Source organism: Poromitra crassiceps (genome assembly GCF_964638095.1).
Source record: "Poromitra crassiceps genome assembly, chromosome: 20".
Lineage (NCBI taxonomy): Eukaryota > Metazoa > Chordata > Actinopteri > Beryciformes > Melamphaidae > Poromitra > Poromitra crassiceps.
The window spans coordinates 23,130,508-23,146,589 of record NC_139637.1 but is presented as its reverse complement, the minus strand read 5'-3'; the positions used below and the strand labels follow the sequence as shown (position 1 = coordinate 23,146,589).

Genomic DNA, 16,082 nt, shown 5'->3' with positions numbered 1-16,082 from the left:
ACATTAAAATTGTGATGCATGAGTTTAGCAATTAAGAATCACAGACATGAACATTCTTTTTAACATTTTTTTAAGGAGCTCGTTAAGGAAATACTATTTTCCAGTCCATTATGTTGTGAACTGATGTCAAGAACAGAAAGGCTGTATTGGTACAGCCATGTGGGCTATTTAACTGGTCAGTGCTTCCATGAAGTACAACCTAAAGAACCGTCTACCAGGGTGCGAAAAGAAGACAGGAATGAGGCAAAATCCAGCTGAACAAGTACTTTATATCAGGAGTGACAATTTGTGAGAATCCTTAGCTTGGCCATGCTTTTTTGTAGTCCTGTATACATGAATTTAACACAAGTGTCCACACAGTCAATTTCATTGTGAAAAAGTGATGGTGAACAACCTATATTATTTGGGTGGCTTTTGGTTTCATGTTTATTAGAAATCCTGAGGAGAAGTCCCATCAATCTGCCTTTCCAGTTGCAACGGAGTTTGGAGATGATGAGACGAGCGTCGTCATCATCACAAATGTTCTCGCGGACGTCAACAGAGCCGTTTCTTTTTGTTCCTCAAAGGGGGCGGGGTCAGCAGCATCACAGTTACAGCCAGCAATCAGGAGACATGTTCAAAACATTGCTAGGGGCCAGTCTCACTCCCCGCTGCGTCGATTAGCGCCCGCTTTGTCACGTGCCTTTGGCGTCGGTACGGACGCACCACGGTAACCCTTCTGGCATCGTGTTTGCCTTCACGGGTACCCCTGGGCGCGTTGGCTTAGGAGCGCACACGGCTTGCACCTGCAGCGGAGGTGATGCCCTGGGAAAGCCTGCTACTGTGCACCGGCAGCCGGGCCTTTTAAACGCCAGGTGGGTGCCCTGGGGTTCTGAAGGGGGCGGGGCTATGAAAGCATGGGGAGGAAAGGCAGGTGGCGAGGAATATCCGTTGCTGCAGGGCATCCATCTGCAACCATGACGTGACCCATATCCATAACCCCTAACCCCAACCAAGTGGCTACCAGTGCCTAACCCCAACCCCAACCGTGTGCGTCCAAACATAACACACACGGGTACCGTGCGCGTCCGTACCGACGCCAAAAGCACGTGACAAAGCGTCACAAATCGACGCAGTGTGAGTGAGAAGGTGTTGACTAGGGCTTATTGTGGGTTGTCAAAAGTCTCTAGACTAGATGAGCGTTTGCCTCTCCGGTCCTTCCTGTCCCCCCCTCGCCGTCCCCTGGGCCGTATCATCCTTGGCTGCCGCAAGACGACAGACTGTCGTAGAGAGAATCGCTAAGCGACTCGGGGGTCTCTAGGACCTGGGGGCGACTGGGGGAGAGGGCTTCCTCTGGCCGCTCCCTGAGCAGCTCCAGCCCCGCCTCCCGGCTCACCTCGGGGACGCTGGGAGTGCGAGTCTTTCCCCTGCGGCTCTGGCCCGCCTGGGACGGGACGGGCAGGCTGCCCGGGTCCACCACACGGGTGCTGGAGGAGGGGCCACCGGGCTTCACGCTCTGGACGGGTGCAGAGGGGGGGGTGGGGCACATTTTAGCTCACAAGTTTCATTTCATGTAACATATTGGCCATGTTCACATTACAGGCAAATCCGATTTGCTGATAAAGTCATCAATCATCATTATCTTGATTGGTTTCCCAAATCTGATCTGGGAGTGTGTCCGCACTGCCACAAATCTGATTTTCAAGTCGGATCTGTGTGTCCAGACCTAAACAGCCTATCTGCATGGGTTGCTATGGTAACGACGTGGGCGTCAGTAAATACCTACATTGGTGACGTGGTTTTCCTGCGCAGAAGCATTTGATGACGAGTTGCGAGTGACGTTCAAATCAGATTTGGTGGATCTGCGCGTCCGCACTGAAGACACATCAGTCAAAAGCACATTTGAAGCAGATTGGAAACTACCTCCATATGTGGTTTGGGACAAGTGACACAAATCAGACTTGGAGCGTCCAGACTCATAAAACCAATCTGGATAAAGTCATTAATAGGTCACTAAAGTTCACAAATCAGATGTGGCCTCCTAGTCTGAACATGGCCATTGATGGGCTTCAGAAATGATCCAATTGTGAATCTTTAACAATCTGGTGGTTCATAGTTAATTTCTCAAGTGAGAATCTGGTGCTGTGTTTTGTGGTGAGATGTGAATGCAGATTTAGAAATGTATCCCTACTTTAAATGCTTTTCTACTGACTGCAAAGTATTTCCAGTATGGTGAGAGTGGCCTTGATAATTCCTTCTTGCTGCTGTCCAGGATTTCCCCAAACGCTATGGCCAAACAGCCTCATAAAACTGATCTCAAATCGATCAAGTTTTGATGTAATTGAAAATCTGTCATTTTTCGTAGTCATATTCTACACACCCCTCTGAACGGTGATCCGTAGGTCACTGCCTCCTCCTCCTCTTCCTCCACTGCCAGGTAGACCTCCGTGGCTCCTGCTGGGTTCTTCAGGTTGGGGAAGGTCCATGTCTTGGAGCGGGGGGAGAACATGTTCGGACCGTGGGTCTCTTTGTCTGTACGTGGCATAAAATTTACTGATTCAGGACATGTCCCTTCAATACAAACGGATCACGGGGATTTTTCACCAAACATACAAACAAAGTTACATTTTGGATTATCAGCAAAACACACAGTACTAAATTCACTGTTTGTAAACAGCCTCCAACATTAATCTATTTCTGTCAGGAGCGAACCCACGAACACTTAATTTAATGAATTAATTTAATTAAGTCTTAATGAGGAAAGGGTAATTCAGTGGTTTGGTGTCCTTGCTCAATGTCATGCATATATACTGTATATATGTATTTGTGCTCTGGTATCTATAATGTGATAGTGATATATTCACACCTGAGAATTAGGATATTATAAGCCCCTCATTATCCACATTTCCCTGTTAGCTAGCCGGGGATATTTGCTATCATTAGATACTGCAGAATGTCTGTTCTGTTCACACAGAACCGAGTTTGCAGGCTGTGTAATAGACTTTACTGATGTTTGGAATGACTTGACCACTTCAGAAAGGTATTAAGCTTCGGTATGACACTTTAAGACAGGATTATTCGCACCTTCGTGGATCACGCCAGCCGAGCTCCTCCCCTCCAGCATGGAGCCGTACTGAATAGTGGGGATCAGCTGTCTGTGCGGCGCGTAACACTCCTCTTGTGATGTCATTTCCCGGTCCAAGGTGCGAGCCCGTCGCCCGACCTTCCCCGGCGAGCCGGAGGCGTGGTGCTCCGAACCGGGCCGTGTCTTGGACAGGCTCCTTCCCGCGGCACCGCTGCTGCAGTCAGGCAGAGGGAACGTACCGATGCCGCTGTCCAGGGTGTAGGTGGACGCACCAGAACCTGGAGAGGAGAGGAGAGGAGCGTGAAGTTCAGTGTCCTCCTCACAGGCTCACATGAACCGTGTGCTATTTGTAACTATGAAAAGACCAATTCCCAGCAGACTCCTCTTACCTGCAAAGTGCTGAGAGTGAACTGGATCTGCGAGGTTCTCATCGGATGTGACGTTGGTGATTCGGTCTGATCCCTGCATGAGGGCGCAACAAAGCATGCGGTCAAACAGTGAATCAACTCAAATTCAGCTCTTTAAATAGGTACTTGAGAAAATCGTTTGCCAAATGATAAGATAAGATAAGTTTTGGCTCTTTTGAAAGTTGTGAGCATAATGTGTAGGCCGTATTTTACTGATCAAAGGGAATCAATTATTTGTTTTATCGTTATTGTAGATGTGAAATAGTTTGTCGATCTTACTATGAACTACAGAGATAAACAAATGATGAAAAGCTGTGTAACCAAAAGGAGTACCTTCTCCATATTGTCTCGGCTGGGCGTGTGAGTGATGAGCTCGCTCTGCTGACTGAACACTGGCCTGGAGGTCTTACAGTCAAACGAGAGGCGGCGCTGGGGCATGCTGATCATCTCCTTCCCATCCACCCTGCAGTGACACACACAAACATCCAGCTCAGATCTTTGAGCCCCTATTTTCATCTCAGAAGATCTTGTCTCAGAATTCATCCCTCACCTGTTTAGCAGCTGCTGCATGAAGTTGTCGGAGCGCCCTCCCCTGTACATGACGGCCAGCTGTCCCTGAGCTTGGTCCATCACCACCTCGCAGGAGTGACCCCTGCCCGACCTCTCCACGTACGCCCTCTCCTCCTCCAGCGCCCTCCTCAGCCCCTCCGCCTTCTCCATGAGCGTGGAGATGTTCAGACCCTCCACGCCTTCCTTGCACCTGCTGGCTATCTTGACGGAGTCCTTCCCCACCGAGGGGATGTTGATCTTCCACTCCCTCGTCTTCTCCTCCTTCGCCTTGGTGCCGTCGGTCTTGCGGCTCAGCGCCGGCAGCTTGCTCTTCTTCAGGCCGAACCAGCTGGCGATGCCGTTGGAGGCTTTCTGCTTGACCTCGGCGCATTGCCCTCCTCTGTCCTGCTCCTGGAGCTTCAGCATGTTCTCCTCGATGCCCTTCATCACCTTCTGCTCGATGGCCGACTGCGGGCCGGGGCCCGGCGGCTGCGACGCGGGCGGCTTCTCCTCCTGGATGTCGGACGGAGGTCTCGGAGGAGGAGGGGGCAGGCTGTCGCCGTACATCGGGTTCTTCTTCCCTTTGCTGCCGATCTTGGACCTCTCCTCGGATTTGGAGGAGTAGCGCGGCGGCGCCTCTCCGGGTTTGCCCCCTCGGTGGACGGACGGGCCCTGGCACGGTTTGGAGGGCGACTTGGGCGGTATTCTGTTGGGGCTGTTGCTGCTGTGAGGGCTGAGGCCAGGTTTAGCGTTGTAGGCCAGATTCAGGGAGGCCGGACACTTCATGTTGTTGCGTAGCACCTGGGGAGCGTCTGCGTTGGGAGAGGGCAGACCGATTTTACTTTTGGGGCTCTCCGTCTTAGTCACACACAGTTCTGGTTTGACCACTGCTGGACCGGCGGGCAGAGATTTCACCCCTGGCTCATACACCTGAGATGGCCCAGGATACTTCAAACCGCCACTAGCAGCTTTAGGTTTACCATCCAAAGGGTCTGAAAATTTGGAATGTCTCTGCTCCTCTTTATGCTGCTCAATGGGCCTCTCCGCTGTCTTGCTCTCTGTAGTCGCCGTGTCGACTGGCCTCACACTGACCTGTAGATCCTCGGAGCTCCTCAGCTTGCCCAGTGCAGCCAGCCTGTCTTTGAAGGCGTGGTGACTGGAATCAGCCGGGGATCTGCCCGGCCCCGTCCCAGGCCTCTTGGGGATGGACGAGGGATCGTTCCTCTTGGGTGGAGGTGGAGGTGGAGGGGGAGGCGGGGTGACCTCAGAGCTCTGCGTGACCGGCGTCTCCCTCGTATTCGTCTCCGGTTTGTCTCTGCTCCGCGAGTAGTTCACTCTGCCCTGGACTTTGCTGCCCGGAGCAGATGAGCTGGGCAGGCTGTGGTGGTTAACCCAGACTGGGCTCTCTGTGTCGTCGTCGTCTTCTTCGTCGTCGGACGTCGACTCTGAGGTGGAGGTGGACGACGACTGCTTCCGTTGAGGCGGGGGATTGAGGACGCTCTCCGGTAGCGACTTCACCAGCTTCCTCTCACCGCCGCTCACCTTGGTTTGGGACGGGAGCGTGGTTCTTTTCTCAAGACCCTGGGGTGGTTCCTCTTCTCGCGAGTTGGTGGACAGGTCAGAGACGTTTTCATAGTGAGGGACCATCTGAGATACTTTGGGCGAGGAGGAGGAGGTGGAGGAAGTGGCCGGGCCCAGCTTAGGGCCGGCACTGGCTTTGGGTGCCGAGAGGCTGCTGTAGCTTATGTCCTTAGCCGGGGGCGAGCAGGCGTCTTCGGGCTGCTGGGGCGGGGAGGTCGGGGCCGAGTGCGTGGCCGGGTAGGACTCCGACCTGGAGGGCGGAGGAGGGGGCACCCTGCACCTCTCGGTGGTGGTGGCTCTGCGCGTGGGAACGGGAGAGTGGTACACCTCGTAGTTGTTGGTGCGACAGGGGATCCGGGAGTTGCGGGTGAGCTGGGGACTTAAGCGGACGGGACTGGTGGAAGCCTGAGCCTTCTCCCCGACGGCGGGGATCTTCAGGAACTTGAGCAGCTTGGACGGGGAGTTGACGTGGGCGGCGGCGGCGGCGGCGGCTTTGGCGTCGCCGAGGCAGGAGGAGGAGCTGGGGCTGAGCGAGGCACCGGCTCTCACAGAGGAAGCCTCTGCGTCTGTGGTGTCTTTCTCTGGGACGGCAGAGGGCTCGTTGGACGGGGCGTCGTCGACGGAGGAGAGCACCGGCCCGTTGTGAACGCCGTCTCGTTTCGTCTCCGCGTCACAGTGGGCGTCCTGAGTGCTTTCCTTCGTGGCGACGGGAAGGTGGGAGGTGGGATAGAAACCAGTGAGCTCCTCAGAGGCACTACTCGCTTTGGGACAACTCTCCACAGACTCCTGCTCCGCCCCCATCACCACCACCTCCGGGCTGTGATTGGCTGTTTCCGTGACCGATGAGTGCGGGGCGGCGCCTGCCGTTTGCTGGTGGGTGTCATTCTTCAAGCTTTGTTTCGACGGGGGGACGGACTCGGCTGTTGTGCTCTTCCTGTGACATTCGCTCGTAGCAGCTGAGGGAACAACAACGTGGCTCTGGGTGGCTGAGGTGGCCTTCGGGGGACTACATGGCTTGTTGGGGCTGTCTGGGCTCCTCTTGCAGTGTAAACAGCAGGTGTTCCCTGCCTCGCACTTCACCGCCCCGTCCCCGTTCACATGCTGGTGGTGTGTGTCCGTGTTGTCGGAGGAGGAGGAGGTGCAGCGGCAGTGTGTGTGGTGGGGTTTGCCCGGTAACGGGAGGGGGTCCGCGGTGGCCAGCACGGCCTCCGTGGACATCAGCACCTGGCTGTAGTCGCAGAAGGAGAGGCTGGTGGTGGAGGGGTGGAACTTCAGCGGGTCCGTCTCCTCCATCTTGCGCAGGACCTCCAGGATGTGTGCTTTCTTCTTGAAGAAGGGAGACAGAGCCTCCATGGAGGCGGCTGGGCCGCGGGGGCCCGGGGAGGCGTGCTGTGTGCGGTAGCCATTTCCCTTTGGATAGAAAAGAGATCTCTTATCAGCAGAGCAATGTGAGTCAGGAGCAACATCACTCATCACGAGCCAAGACCTTTGCATGCATTGCGTACTACAGGAAGCAAGTGCAGGGCAGATTAGCAATGGAGGTCTTTCCAGCACAATAGAGAGCCAAAGTGGAACGTCACTTCCTGCTTCAGCACTGTACCAGAGATTTTCATCCGCCATTTATTTTCCCATAGACATTTCGTAAAATGCGTATAAATATACTTTTACTTCGTCAAACCAAATGGTTCAGATATATTTAGAAACAGGAGACCCCACATAACATTTCACTGAGACCAAAACGTTAAAAAAATCGCGGATTTAAAGAAAATATTTTTTCGTTGTTGTTTTTTTAAGTTTTGGTCGGAGTGAAATGTTATGCGGTCTCTCCCGATTCTAAATATAGCTGAACCGTTTGACTTGACGAAGTAAAACTATTCTTATAAGCATTTTACGAAATGTCTATGGGAAAATAAATGGCGGATAAAAATCTCTGGTACAGTGCTGAAGCAGGAAGTAGGCGGTCACTTTGCCTCTCTATAGTGGAGAAAGGAGCAAATGCCAGAGCATCAGCGGTTATGACATCACACACAGCTGGGCATGCCTGGTCTCACATTCAGAGCCTATGACATCATCACCCCCCCCCCCCCCCCCGGCTGTTTCACTCCTCACTTTATGTTTGGTCAGGTTTTCTCTGCGTTGGGCTGTGTGTAATAATAATCACCTTGGCTTGTGCTTCAGTCTGTGCCGGCTCCACCTGCTTGGCAGAGTCATTGTGCAGCTGTGCATTGTAGTCTGGGAGGGGTCCCGCCTGGACCTGTAACGGGAGATCCACGGAGCAATTATGATGACATTGTATACAGCTATTGTATACACACACAAACTCAAAGCAACAATGTCTGTTGGAACAATATATAGAGCAGAGGTGAGAGCGCTGAGATCCATTACGAGCACAGCAGTGTTTGAAAGAATGAGGCTGAAGTGAAGCGGAGATGATCTGCAGCTCTTACTGGCTGTTGAGAAGCCTATATAAGAGTTGTGGCCTATATAAAAACATGCATGATGATTTATGAATGGTCATAAAGGAAGGGTGTGTTCGTTTCGTTCACCTGGTAGTGAGCAGTGGGGTGATTGGGCAGTTTCTGCTGGAAAAGCTCACAAAGTGCCCGGTTCTGTCTCTCCAGGTCAAACACCAACATCTTCAGCTTGATGCACTCCTCTCGGAGATCCTGTTGAGGAACAACAGAGCAGGTGTGACATCCATTACGCTTTACTGCTCATGATAGAGGGAATCCAAAAACACAACCACAACAAATGCAAGTTTGACGTCGTTACCTTTTGGTTTAGCAGCGCTTGGACGACATGGTTCGCCACCTAATAACAACACAGTAAAGAAAACTGACATTTCAGATATTTTGTTGATGCGTCCAGAGTGACTTACGAATTATGAGTTAATTATAATAACATCCATAATAAATGAACTGACAAATGAACAGATTCATTTATACATTTTGTTTGTGCAACGTGCATTCTTTCAAGACGTACAGTAGCTGACACCACACCATAGGTATCTCAGAAGCAGCGCTGAAGCAACACTTCACGGAGGCTTCGAGCAGCAGCCTTGCCATTCACACCAGAAGCACTCGGTTTTGTCGACGCCTCGCTCGGCGCTGCCCTCCCCCCGCTCACAACTTGCATTGACTTCATGCCTGGCTGCTCCCGTGCTGCGCGCTGCACGCTTGACAAATAGAACAGAAGCTGAAACTATCGCGGCAGCACGCGTGCAGCGTAGCCTCAGCGTGGCGCGTGGCCGGTGTGATCGGTCTCTCCTGTTAACAAGGACGCTGAAAAGAAACTGCCTCCGTGCTGCGTTGCGTTCAGCGTAGCTTCGGCGTATGGTGTGTTCGGGCTGTAAGAACTCACCTCATCCAGGCATCTTTCATACGCCTCTCTCTGACTCTCATTTGCCAACATCAGGGCAGAATTCTCTGCCTGTGAGGAAAAAGGTAACATATCAAATACAACATAACGCTCAGAACGAAAAGAAGAGTAAAAATAGATACTACTTACTAAAAATAGATTCTACTTAAAAAAAACATTACTTCACTATTTCTATGTTTATGCTTGTTTACCGTGGAAGTGAAGCAGAAGATGGGAGAGAGGAGATGAGAGAAATGCCACGAGTCAGACTTGAGTCCATAATGGCGGTTGGTTACTATTTGTCTTACCCACTGGGGACACACTCAATTAATTACCTCCTATTTAATTAGCTGGATCGTTCATTAGCGTTTTAAACGTCTCTTCTCGTTGACTCACCTCCAGCTCCCTCAGTCGGTCCATCAGCTCGCTGCTGTTGTCCTCCAGGTAAGACTCGACGTCCGCCTCCTCGCCCTCCTCGTCCGAACCAAAGTCCTGATCACACATCCTCTGTTCTGTCTCGTCGGACATTGTCCTCATCTGCAACAGGGGACAAGGGGACATTGGAAATATCATCATCGCTTCTCTTTACAGGAAATTATCTCATCTGTCAACGAAGAGGAGGGCGGGGGCGGGGGAACGGCAGCCACTTTGGCAGGTGACCAGCCATCATTCAAACATCTATTCTTTCCCTAAAAGTCATATTTGGCTGGTAAGATACATCTGGAAGCCATCAGCTACTGTTGCCAGAGGACGAATTTGCAATTTTTTCCCTGCCGTGTCCGCAAGACAGAACTGAACATTGTAACTAACCGCCATCACGTTCTCTTTCAACCAAATATTGATCTTAAAAAAAGAAGGGAGGTCCAACTCCCAATGCACTCTTCTGGGCAAAAAGTTTAAAAGTCTTTATTACGATGGCTATTTCATTCATGGTGGAAAAAACAGCCTGTGCGTGTTCAAATAAAGCTGGGATACAACCCAACACATATTATTCTTCTCGTTTACAATGGAAGGTTTAACACTATTATAATTTTCAAATCTAGGTCAAACAGAACTACAAATAATTGTAGTATTTGATTTAACCGATGGGTTTTGCCACATAGGATGATGCCATGACGAGTGCCAGAGAGTTTAGTCGATCACAAAAAAGTATTTTAAAGTCAATTTCGTTTTTCGCTTCTATGAATGACAATGTGGCAGACAGCTATCTGAGTAGACGTGATGCAGTACTACAACCCCACCCATCCGGTACACCAAAGCAGGCCAAGACAAACACTGAGGACACCAGGTCTGGTTTAGATCAGACCAATGTTCTCATCTGTAAGAATGACGTTAACGCTGTTGCCACCATTACACTGTGTTTATACCGACACTTAGCTTCAACACGTTTTTTTTTTATGTAGACCTTCTACAGCATATGGACGTCTTGGACAACACCAGGGGTGTAGTGGAGGGGACACGCAAGAAACGCAGTTTACCCTCCTCTTTGAAACGAGGCAGTTTACCCGCCTAATTTCAGATAAAGTGTATCAATGAATGAGGGGAAACAAGGTGGGTAAACACCTCACCTTGGCTAGTTGACGCTAGGCCTGCACGATATGAGGAAAATCTGCGATGTGCGATAACATTGTTCAATATAGTGATGACGATACGACTTGCGATAAATAAACAGATATTAAAGTATGCATATTAGCTATACAGTTCCTATGTCTTTCTGCTTTAATAATGCTAACATAGACCCAAACATAGCCTATGCGCACTGAATAAAGAAATGAAATACACACTGACTCTAGCTGAAACTACACACAGCGTGTTTGGGCTTTGGCAGAGGGGCGGAGCGCACTGTTGCAAGGGAAAGGTGTACGCTGGATTTGCAACACAAGACAAAATGATCAGATGCTGAGTGGGAATGCATGACGCATGTAAATAAAACCACTTTTGTTATTCATTGCGTTTCAGGCAGTCTTTGCGATGTGTTTATTGCGCATGTTCATATTGCGATGACGATGAAAATACGATTAATTGTGCAGCCCTAGTTGACGCACATCTGTATTTACCACTACACATCTGTATTTACCACTACACATCTGTATTTACCACTACACATCTGTATTTACCACTACACCCCTGGACAACACTCTCTTCCTAACCACAATGCTGAGCCTGTGTGGAATCTATGCACCAGATCGGCAATACGTCATTTTGTAGGCGGCTGCTGATGGCACACGTTCCCGCCCCCTTTTAGGGGGGAAACACAAGCCCCTCCCTGTTGACTTCAATGTAAAATAGCACTACCCAAAAAATATATAGAAAAATAACAGAATCAATCTCGTTTATTAATGACCCCAAAACACCATGACATGACAATATATTACAACTTGGCCGGCCACACAATGTGCAAGATACATGGGAAATATGACTTTGACCCATCTAAAATCATGTGACTCATGAGTCATGACCCGTCTCTGATCTAGTTCCAGTGTCCGCCTGTTGCTAATTTAGTCTTCCGACATGAAATGCTGTTGTAGTGGAGCCCAGCGTCGTTGTAGGCTACTTGGCTCGGGGCTGTAATGTAAATATGTGACATGAGAGAGTCACATGATTTGAGGTCAAAGTCATATTTCCGGTGTATCTTGCCCATTCTATGGCCAGACGAGTTGTAATATATTGTCATTTCATGGAGTTTTGGGGTCATTAATAAACGAGATTGATTCTGTTATTTTTCTATCATTTTTGGGGGGGGGGGGGGGGGTAGTGCTATTTTACATTGAAGTCAACGGGGGGAGAGGCTTGTGTTTCCCCCCTAAAAGGGGGCGGGGGCTAATTGCTGATCTGATGTATGCAGTAGATCTTGTTGTTGATGCCCCAGTGCCTATATAGAGAGGCAAAGTGACCGCCTACTTCCTGCTTCAGCACTGTACCAGAGATTTTCATCCGCCATTTATTTTCCCATAGACATTTCGTAAAATGCTTATAAAAAATATTTTTACTTCGTCAAACCAAACGGTTCAGCTATATTTAGAATCGGGAGAGACCATAGAACATTTCACTCGGACCAAAACTTTAAAAAAAAAACATCGAAAGAATATTTTCTTTAAATCCGCAATCCTTTTACGTTTTGGTCCGATTGAAATGTTATGCGGTCTCTCCTGTTTCTAAATACATCTGAACCGTTTGGTTTGACCAAGTAAAACTATTTTTATAAGCATTTTACGAAATGTCTATGGGAAAATAAATGGCGGATGAAAATCTCTGGTACAGTGCTGAAGCAGGAAGTAGGCGGTCACTTTGCCTCTCTATATAGAGGATTACTGAGCCAATGCAACACAGTGATAATCCACCTGTCCTGCATTGCTGCAGATCCCAGAAAGATTAGCCTGTGTGTCCATCATCATCTCCATCTGATGGTTCTGCAGCTCCAACAACACGTTCACGGATCCAAACCTCCAGCACCACGCAGAGCAGAGCGCGCTGGCTGCCTCAGCCTACGAGCACGCGACACTGCAGGGCACATGGCAGAGGACCAGTCTAGTAGGCATGGCTCCAGGTGTGCACGTGTGTGTGTGTGTGTGTGTGTGTGTGTGTGTGTGTGTGTGTGTGTGTGTGCGCGCGCGTGTGTGCGTATGTGTGTGTGTGTGTGCGACAGTACAGAAGGTAAAGGTGCCGGAAGCAGGAGGAGCAGGTGAAGCAAGGCTGGACCCTAAGATCCTAACAGTCATTTCTTCGTCAGGAGTTATTGGAGGGGAAGGGGATGAGATGGGGCTAATTCTCCGGGCTGGATGCCTGCCCAGGCTGGAGCTGGCTCACGTTCAAACTCATTCACGCAGTGTTGGACCAGGAGGAGAACTACCGTGTGTTCACTTTGTAGCCTCCAGGTGGATGCGAGGTGCTCTCTTCAAATTTAAATATACAACTTGAAACAAACGGAAAGGTGGCTTGCTTCAGGCACTCTCACACACAGCCAGGAGTAAAGTTTAAATGCCTTTACTCTAATTGAGGTCATATCAAAACGGTTAAAAGTCCAAAAATCAAGAACGCAGAGCGGTTTTGAACCACGCAGGGTCTTCGTCAGAGCGTGACTCATGTTGACTATCTCTCACAGGCGTGTAGCCATAACTTTTGGACGTCTTGGTGGCATCTCGGCACGCTGAACCGCTAAATCCGTCACATACAGCGCGCTCGACTTCACCACCGCAGACTGTAGGGGGTTGTAGCTGCTGCGGGAGTGGGCCAATCACACGTCTCGTTCACTTTGAAGAACGCTTGCCGTGATTGGCTGCGAGCAAAACCATCAATACGAGGGATCAGCCGAGCAGCATTTTGGTAAACAAACCGCGTCACTGGGTGGCAATGGAATCCTATGGAGACTGAGTTTGAGTGTCTGACTGTAGCCGGCTGACCCTGTTTACAATTTAAAAACTGCGACAGTTCACACAACTTTAACACGACATGCATTATACATCAAACTCTTGAGCTACTTCTGCTTTCACTTAGAATGTCAAAATATAAGCGATGTGATATATAGTTTTTGAGATATTAACATTTGTTTGGCACAACTCATACTATTAACTGCCGCGGGCTTCCGCATTTCTGGGTGGCAAGTGACGTCACGCTGATTCGTCCTTAGCCTATATATATATATATATTATCATTTTTTTCTGTGTACAAAACGGATCGAACGCAGGTATCGTTTGACTGGAGACGTTTCGATACTACTTGGTACCGGATGATTTCGGGGTATCGAGTACTCGTACCCATCCACTACTACCAACTAGTGCAGATCACTCAGTGCCTCATGTAACACGAGCTGTTTGGGAAGCGTTTTACCGGAAGATTATTGAACACAACACTGGCGGCTTTGTGAATCCCCACAAAACAAACCTCAGCAGCACCATCCAAAGTGTACGGCTTCGTTCTTATTGAGCTGCGATTGACTGAACACGCCCCTATAATGGAAGGCGGATCAATGCGGTCCATCTCAGAATGTAAGCAGATATTTAGCTGTGCGTTTAACCTTGGAGACGGCAGCGTTATTATCGACTGGTTATAAATACCAACTTTTCTCTCTTGGCTAATGTACATTAGAGCCCGGAGCCGGAGGGCAGAGAGAACACGCAGCAGCCGGCCTCTCTCTCTCTGTGTGTTTATGATCACATGACAGCTAATGACAGCGTGCACCAAAAGACAACAAAAGCGATGCTAAATATAACGTGGAAATGCGCCGCCGCCGAGCTGAGGCTTCTTTTCATGTGGCGAGTTAACGTCACTATTAAGCTTAGCTGCAAACACCGCTGGAAAGAAGCATCACTCTACGCAACGTGCGTCGCATTCATCTCAGAATGATCCAACAGGCCTTCACATCTAAAAGGACGACTGGATGTGAAGAGAATCGATGCCGCAATCAAAGAAACGATCAAAAGATCAAAGAAGGCCAAGAAGAAGAAGAAGTGATTCACATCCTGTAGAATGAGAGAGTGGAAGAGAGAGAGAAGAACGAGAGACAGGGAAGAGAGAGAGAGAGAGAGAGAGAGAGAGAAAGAGAGAGAGAGAGAGAGAGACAGAGAGAGAGAGAGAGAGAGAGAGAGAGAGAGAGAGAGAGAGAGAGAAGAGAGAGAGAGAGAGAGAGAGAGAGAGAGAGACAGAGACAGAGGCTGGGCGATATGGACCAAAAATCATATATCGGTATTTTCAGGCTGAATGGCGATACACAACGTATATCTTTGTATTTTCTACTGAAGTAGGGTTGGGCGATATGGACAAAATCAAGTTTTCTTTTAACCAAAATACCTCTATCAATCATATTGCGACAATATTGGTGCTTTCACAAAAATATTTACACAATAAATAATAATCAGTATCGTGGATATAATGACTATGTGGGACGGGTAAAGGCAAACAATAGAACAGCTAGAACAGTCTGGTTGCTATAAGTTCAGAAAATAACATCACTTTACTATAATGCAACCAGGAAAAGACAAGATGCCATATCGCGATACAGCAGAATCCGCTTATAGTGATCACGGTTATTGATCACGGTTAGTGATCAACCGCTTATATTGATCAAAAAGCTTGGTCCTGAAACATTCCTATACACATGCCGTTGAAATAATTCACTTATAGTTATCAATACTCCGCTTACAGTGACTTTAACACGAGTACGACATGCATATACTATACATCAAACTCTTGAGCTAATCCTGCTCTCACTCAGAATGTCAAAATATAAGCGATGTGATGTATCGTTTTTGAGATATTAACGTTTGTTCGGCACAACTCATACTATTAACTGCCGCGGGGTTCCGCATTTGTGGGTGGCGAGTGACGTCGCGCCGATTCGTCCTATACATCAGATCGGCAATTAGGCCCCGCCCCCTTTTAGGGGGAAAACACAAGCCACTCCCCGTTGACTTCAATGTAAAATAAATAACACTACCAAAAAATGATAGAAAAATAACAATCAATCTCGTTTATTAATGAGAGGCTTGTGGCGGGAACATGTGCCGCCTGCAGCCGCCTACAAAATGACGTATTGGCGATGTGGTGTATGAATATAGTATAATATGGATATATGGCCGCGGGGCTGCTGTGTGAAGTGCAGTATTGTGGTGTGGTGCTGCTGGTCGAGGAGCGTGTGACTCTCCACACAGAGGCCCACTTCAGAGGCCCAGTGTCCCCGTGGTGCTGCAGTGCCAGGGAGCTCCTTCCACAGAGCGGGGAAGGGGAGGGGGGGGGCGGGGGTCAGCAGACTGACAGCCGCTGCTGCTACTGTCAGCAGCGCCCCCTAGAGACGAGTCACGAGGGGAATGCAAATCAGACCCCCCCCCCGCCCCCCCGCTGCAGCGTGGCCTGGCTGCCTGGCAGGTATTTTATCAGCCCCACTCTGGAATGATGCAATATCCCGAGGACATTTGTATTTGTCGCTAAAAGCAATTCATCACCACGGTAACAGGGAGATGGAATACATACTGCATCTGCATCGTCCGACAGGCTCAGAGAGCGTATATTAAATGTATGAATCTCACACTGTCTGCAATGTGATAAGGAGGAAAGAGGCTATGCATGTATTTACATCTTATTGAGCAGCAGATGATGGAAGCTGACATGCAGTACAGTACAGTACAGTA

The 16,082-nt window shown here is 49.3% G+C and overlaps 1 protein-coding gene across 3 annotated transcripts in view; it reads right to left on the bottom strand.

The window, feature by feature from the left end:
- Positions 1 to 249: 249 nt before the first annotated feature.
- The window catches only part of nckap5l (NCK-associated protein 5-like), a 41,479-nt gene continuing 25,646 nt past the window's right edge, over positions 250 to 16,082 (bottom strand). For all 3 annotated transcript variants that reach the window (XM_083656650.1, XM_083656652.1, XM_083656651.1), the window contains exons 3-13: positions 9,355 to 9,495; positions 8,962 to 9,030; positions 8,374 to 8,412; positions 8,148 to 8,267; positions 7,763 to 7,855; positions 4,022 to 7,011; positions 3,805 to 3,934; positions 3,454 to 3,526; positions 3,064 to 3,342; positions 2,360 to 2,511; positions 250 to 1,495 (exon numbers count right to left, since the gene is read on the bottom strand). In XM_083656650.1, the coding sequence (XP_083512776.1) occupies positions 1,232 to 1,495; positions 2,360 to 2,511; positions 3,064 to 3,342; positions 3,454 to 3,526; positions 3,805 to 3,934; positions 4,022 to 7,011; positions 7,763 to 7,855; positions 8,148 to 8,267; positions 8,374 to 8,412; positions 8,962 to 9,030; positions 9,355 to 9,495 (4,350 nt within the window). In that variant the 3' untranslated portion in view covers positions 250 to 1,231. The remainder of the gene's footprint in view (positions 1,496 to 2,359; positions 2,512 to 3,063; positions 3,343 to 3,453; positions 3,527 to 3,804; positions 3,935 to 4,021; positions 7,012 to 7,762; positions 7,856 to 8,147; positions 8,268 to 8,373; positions 8,413 to 8,961; positions 9,031 to 9,354; positions 9,496 to 16,082) is intronic.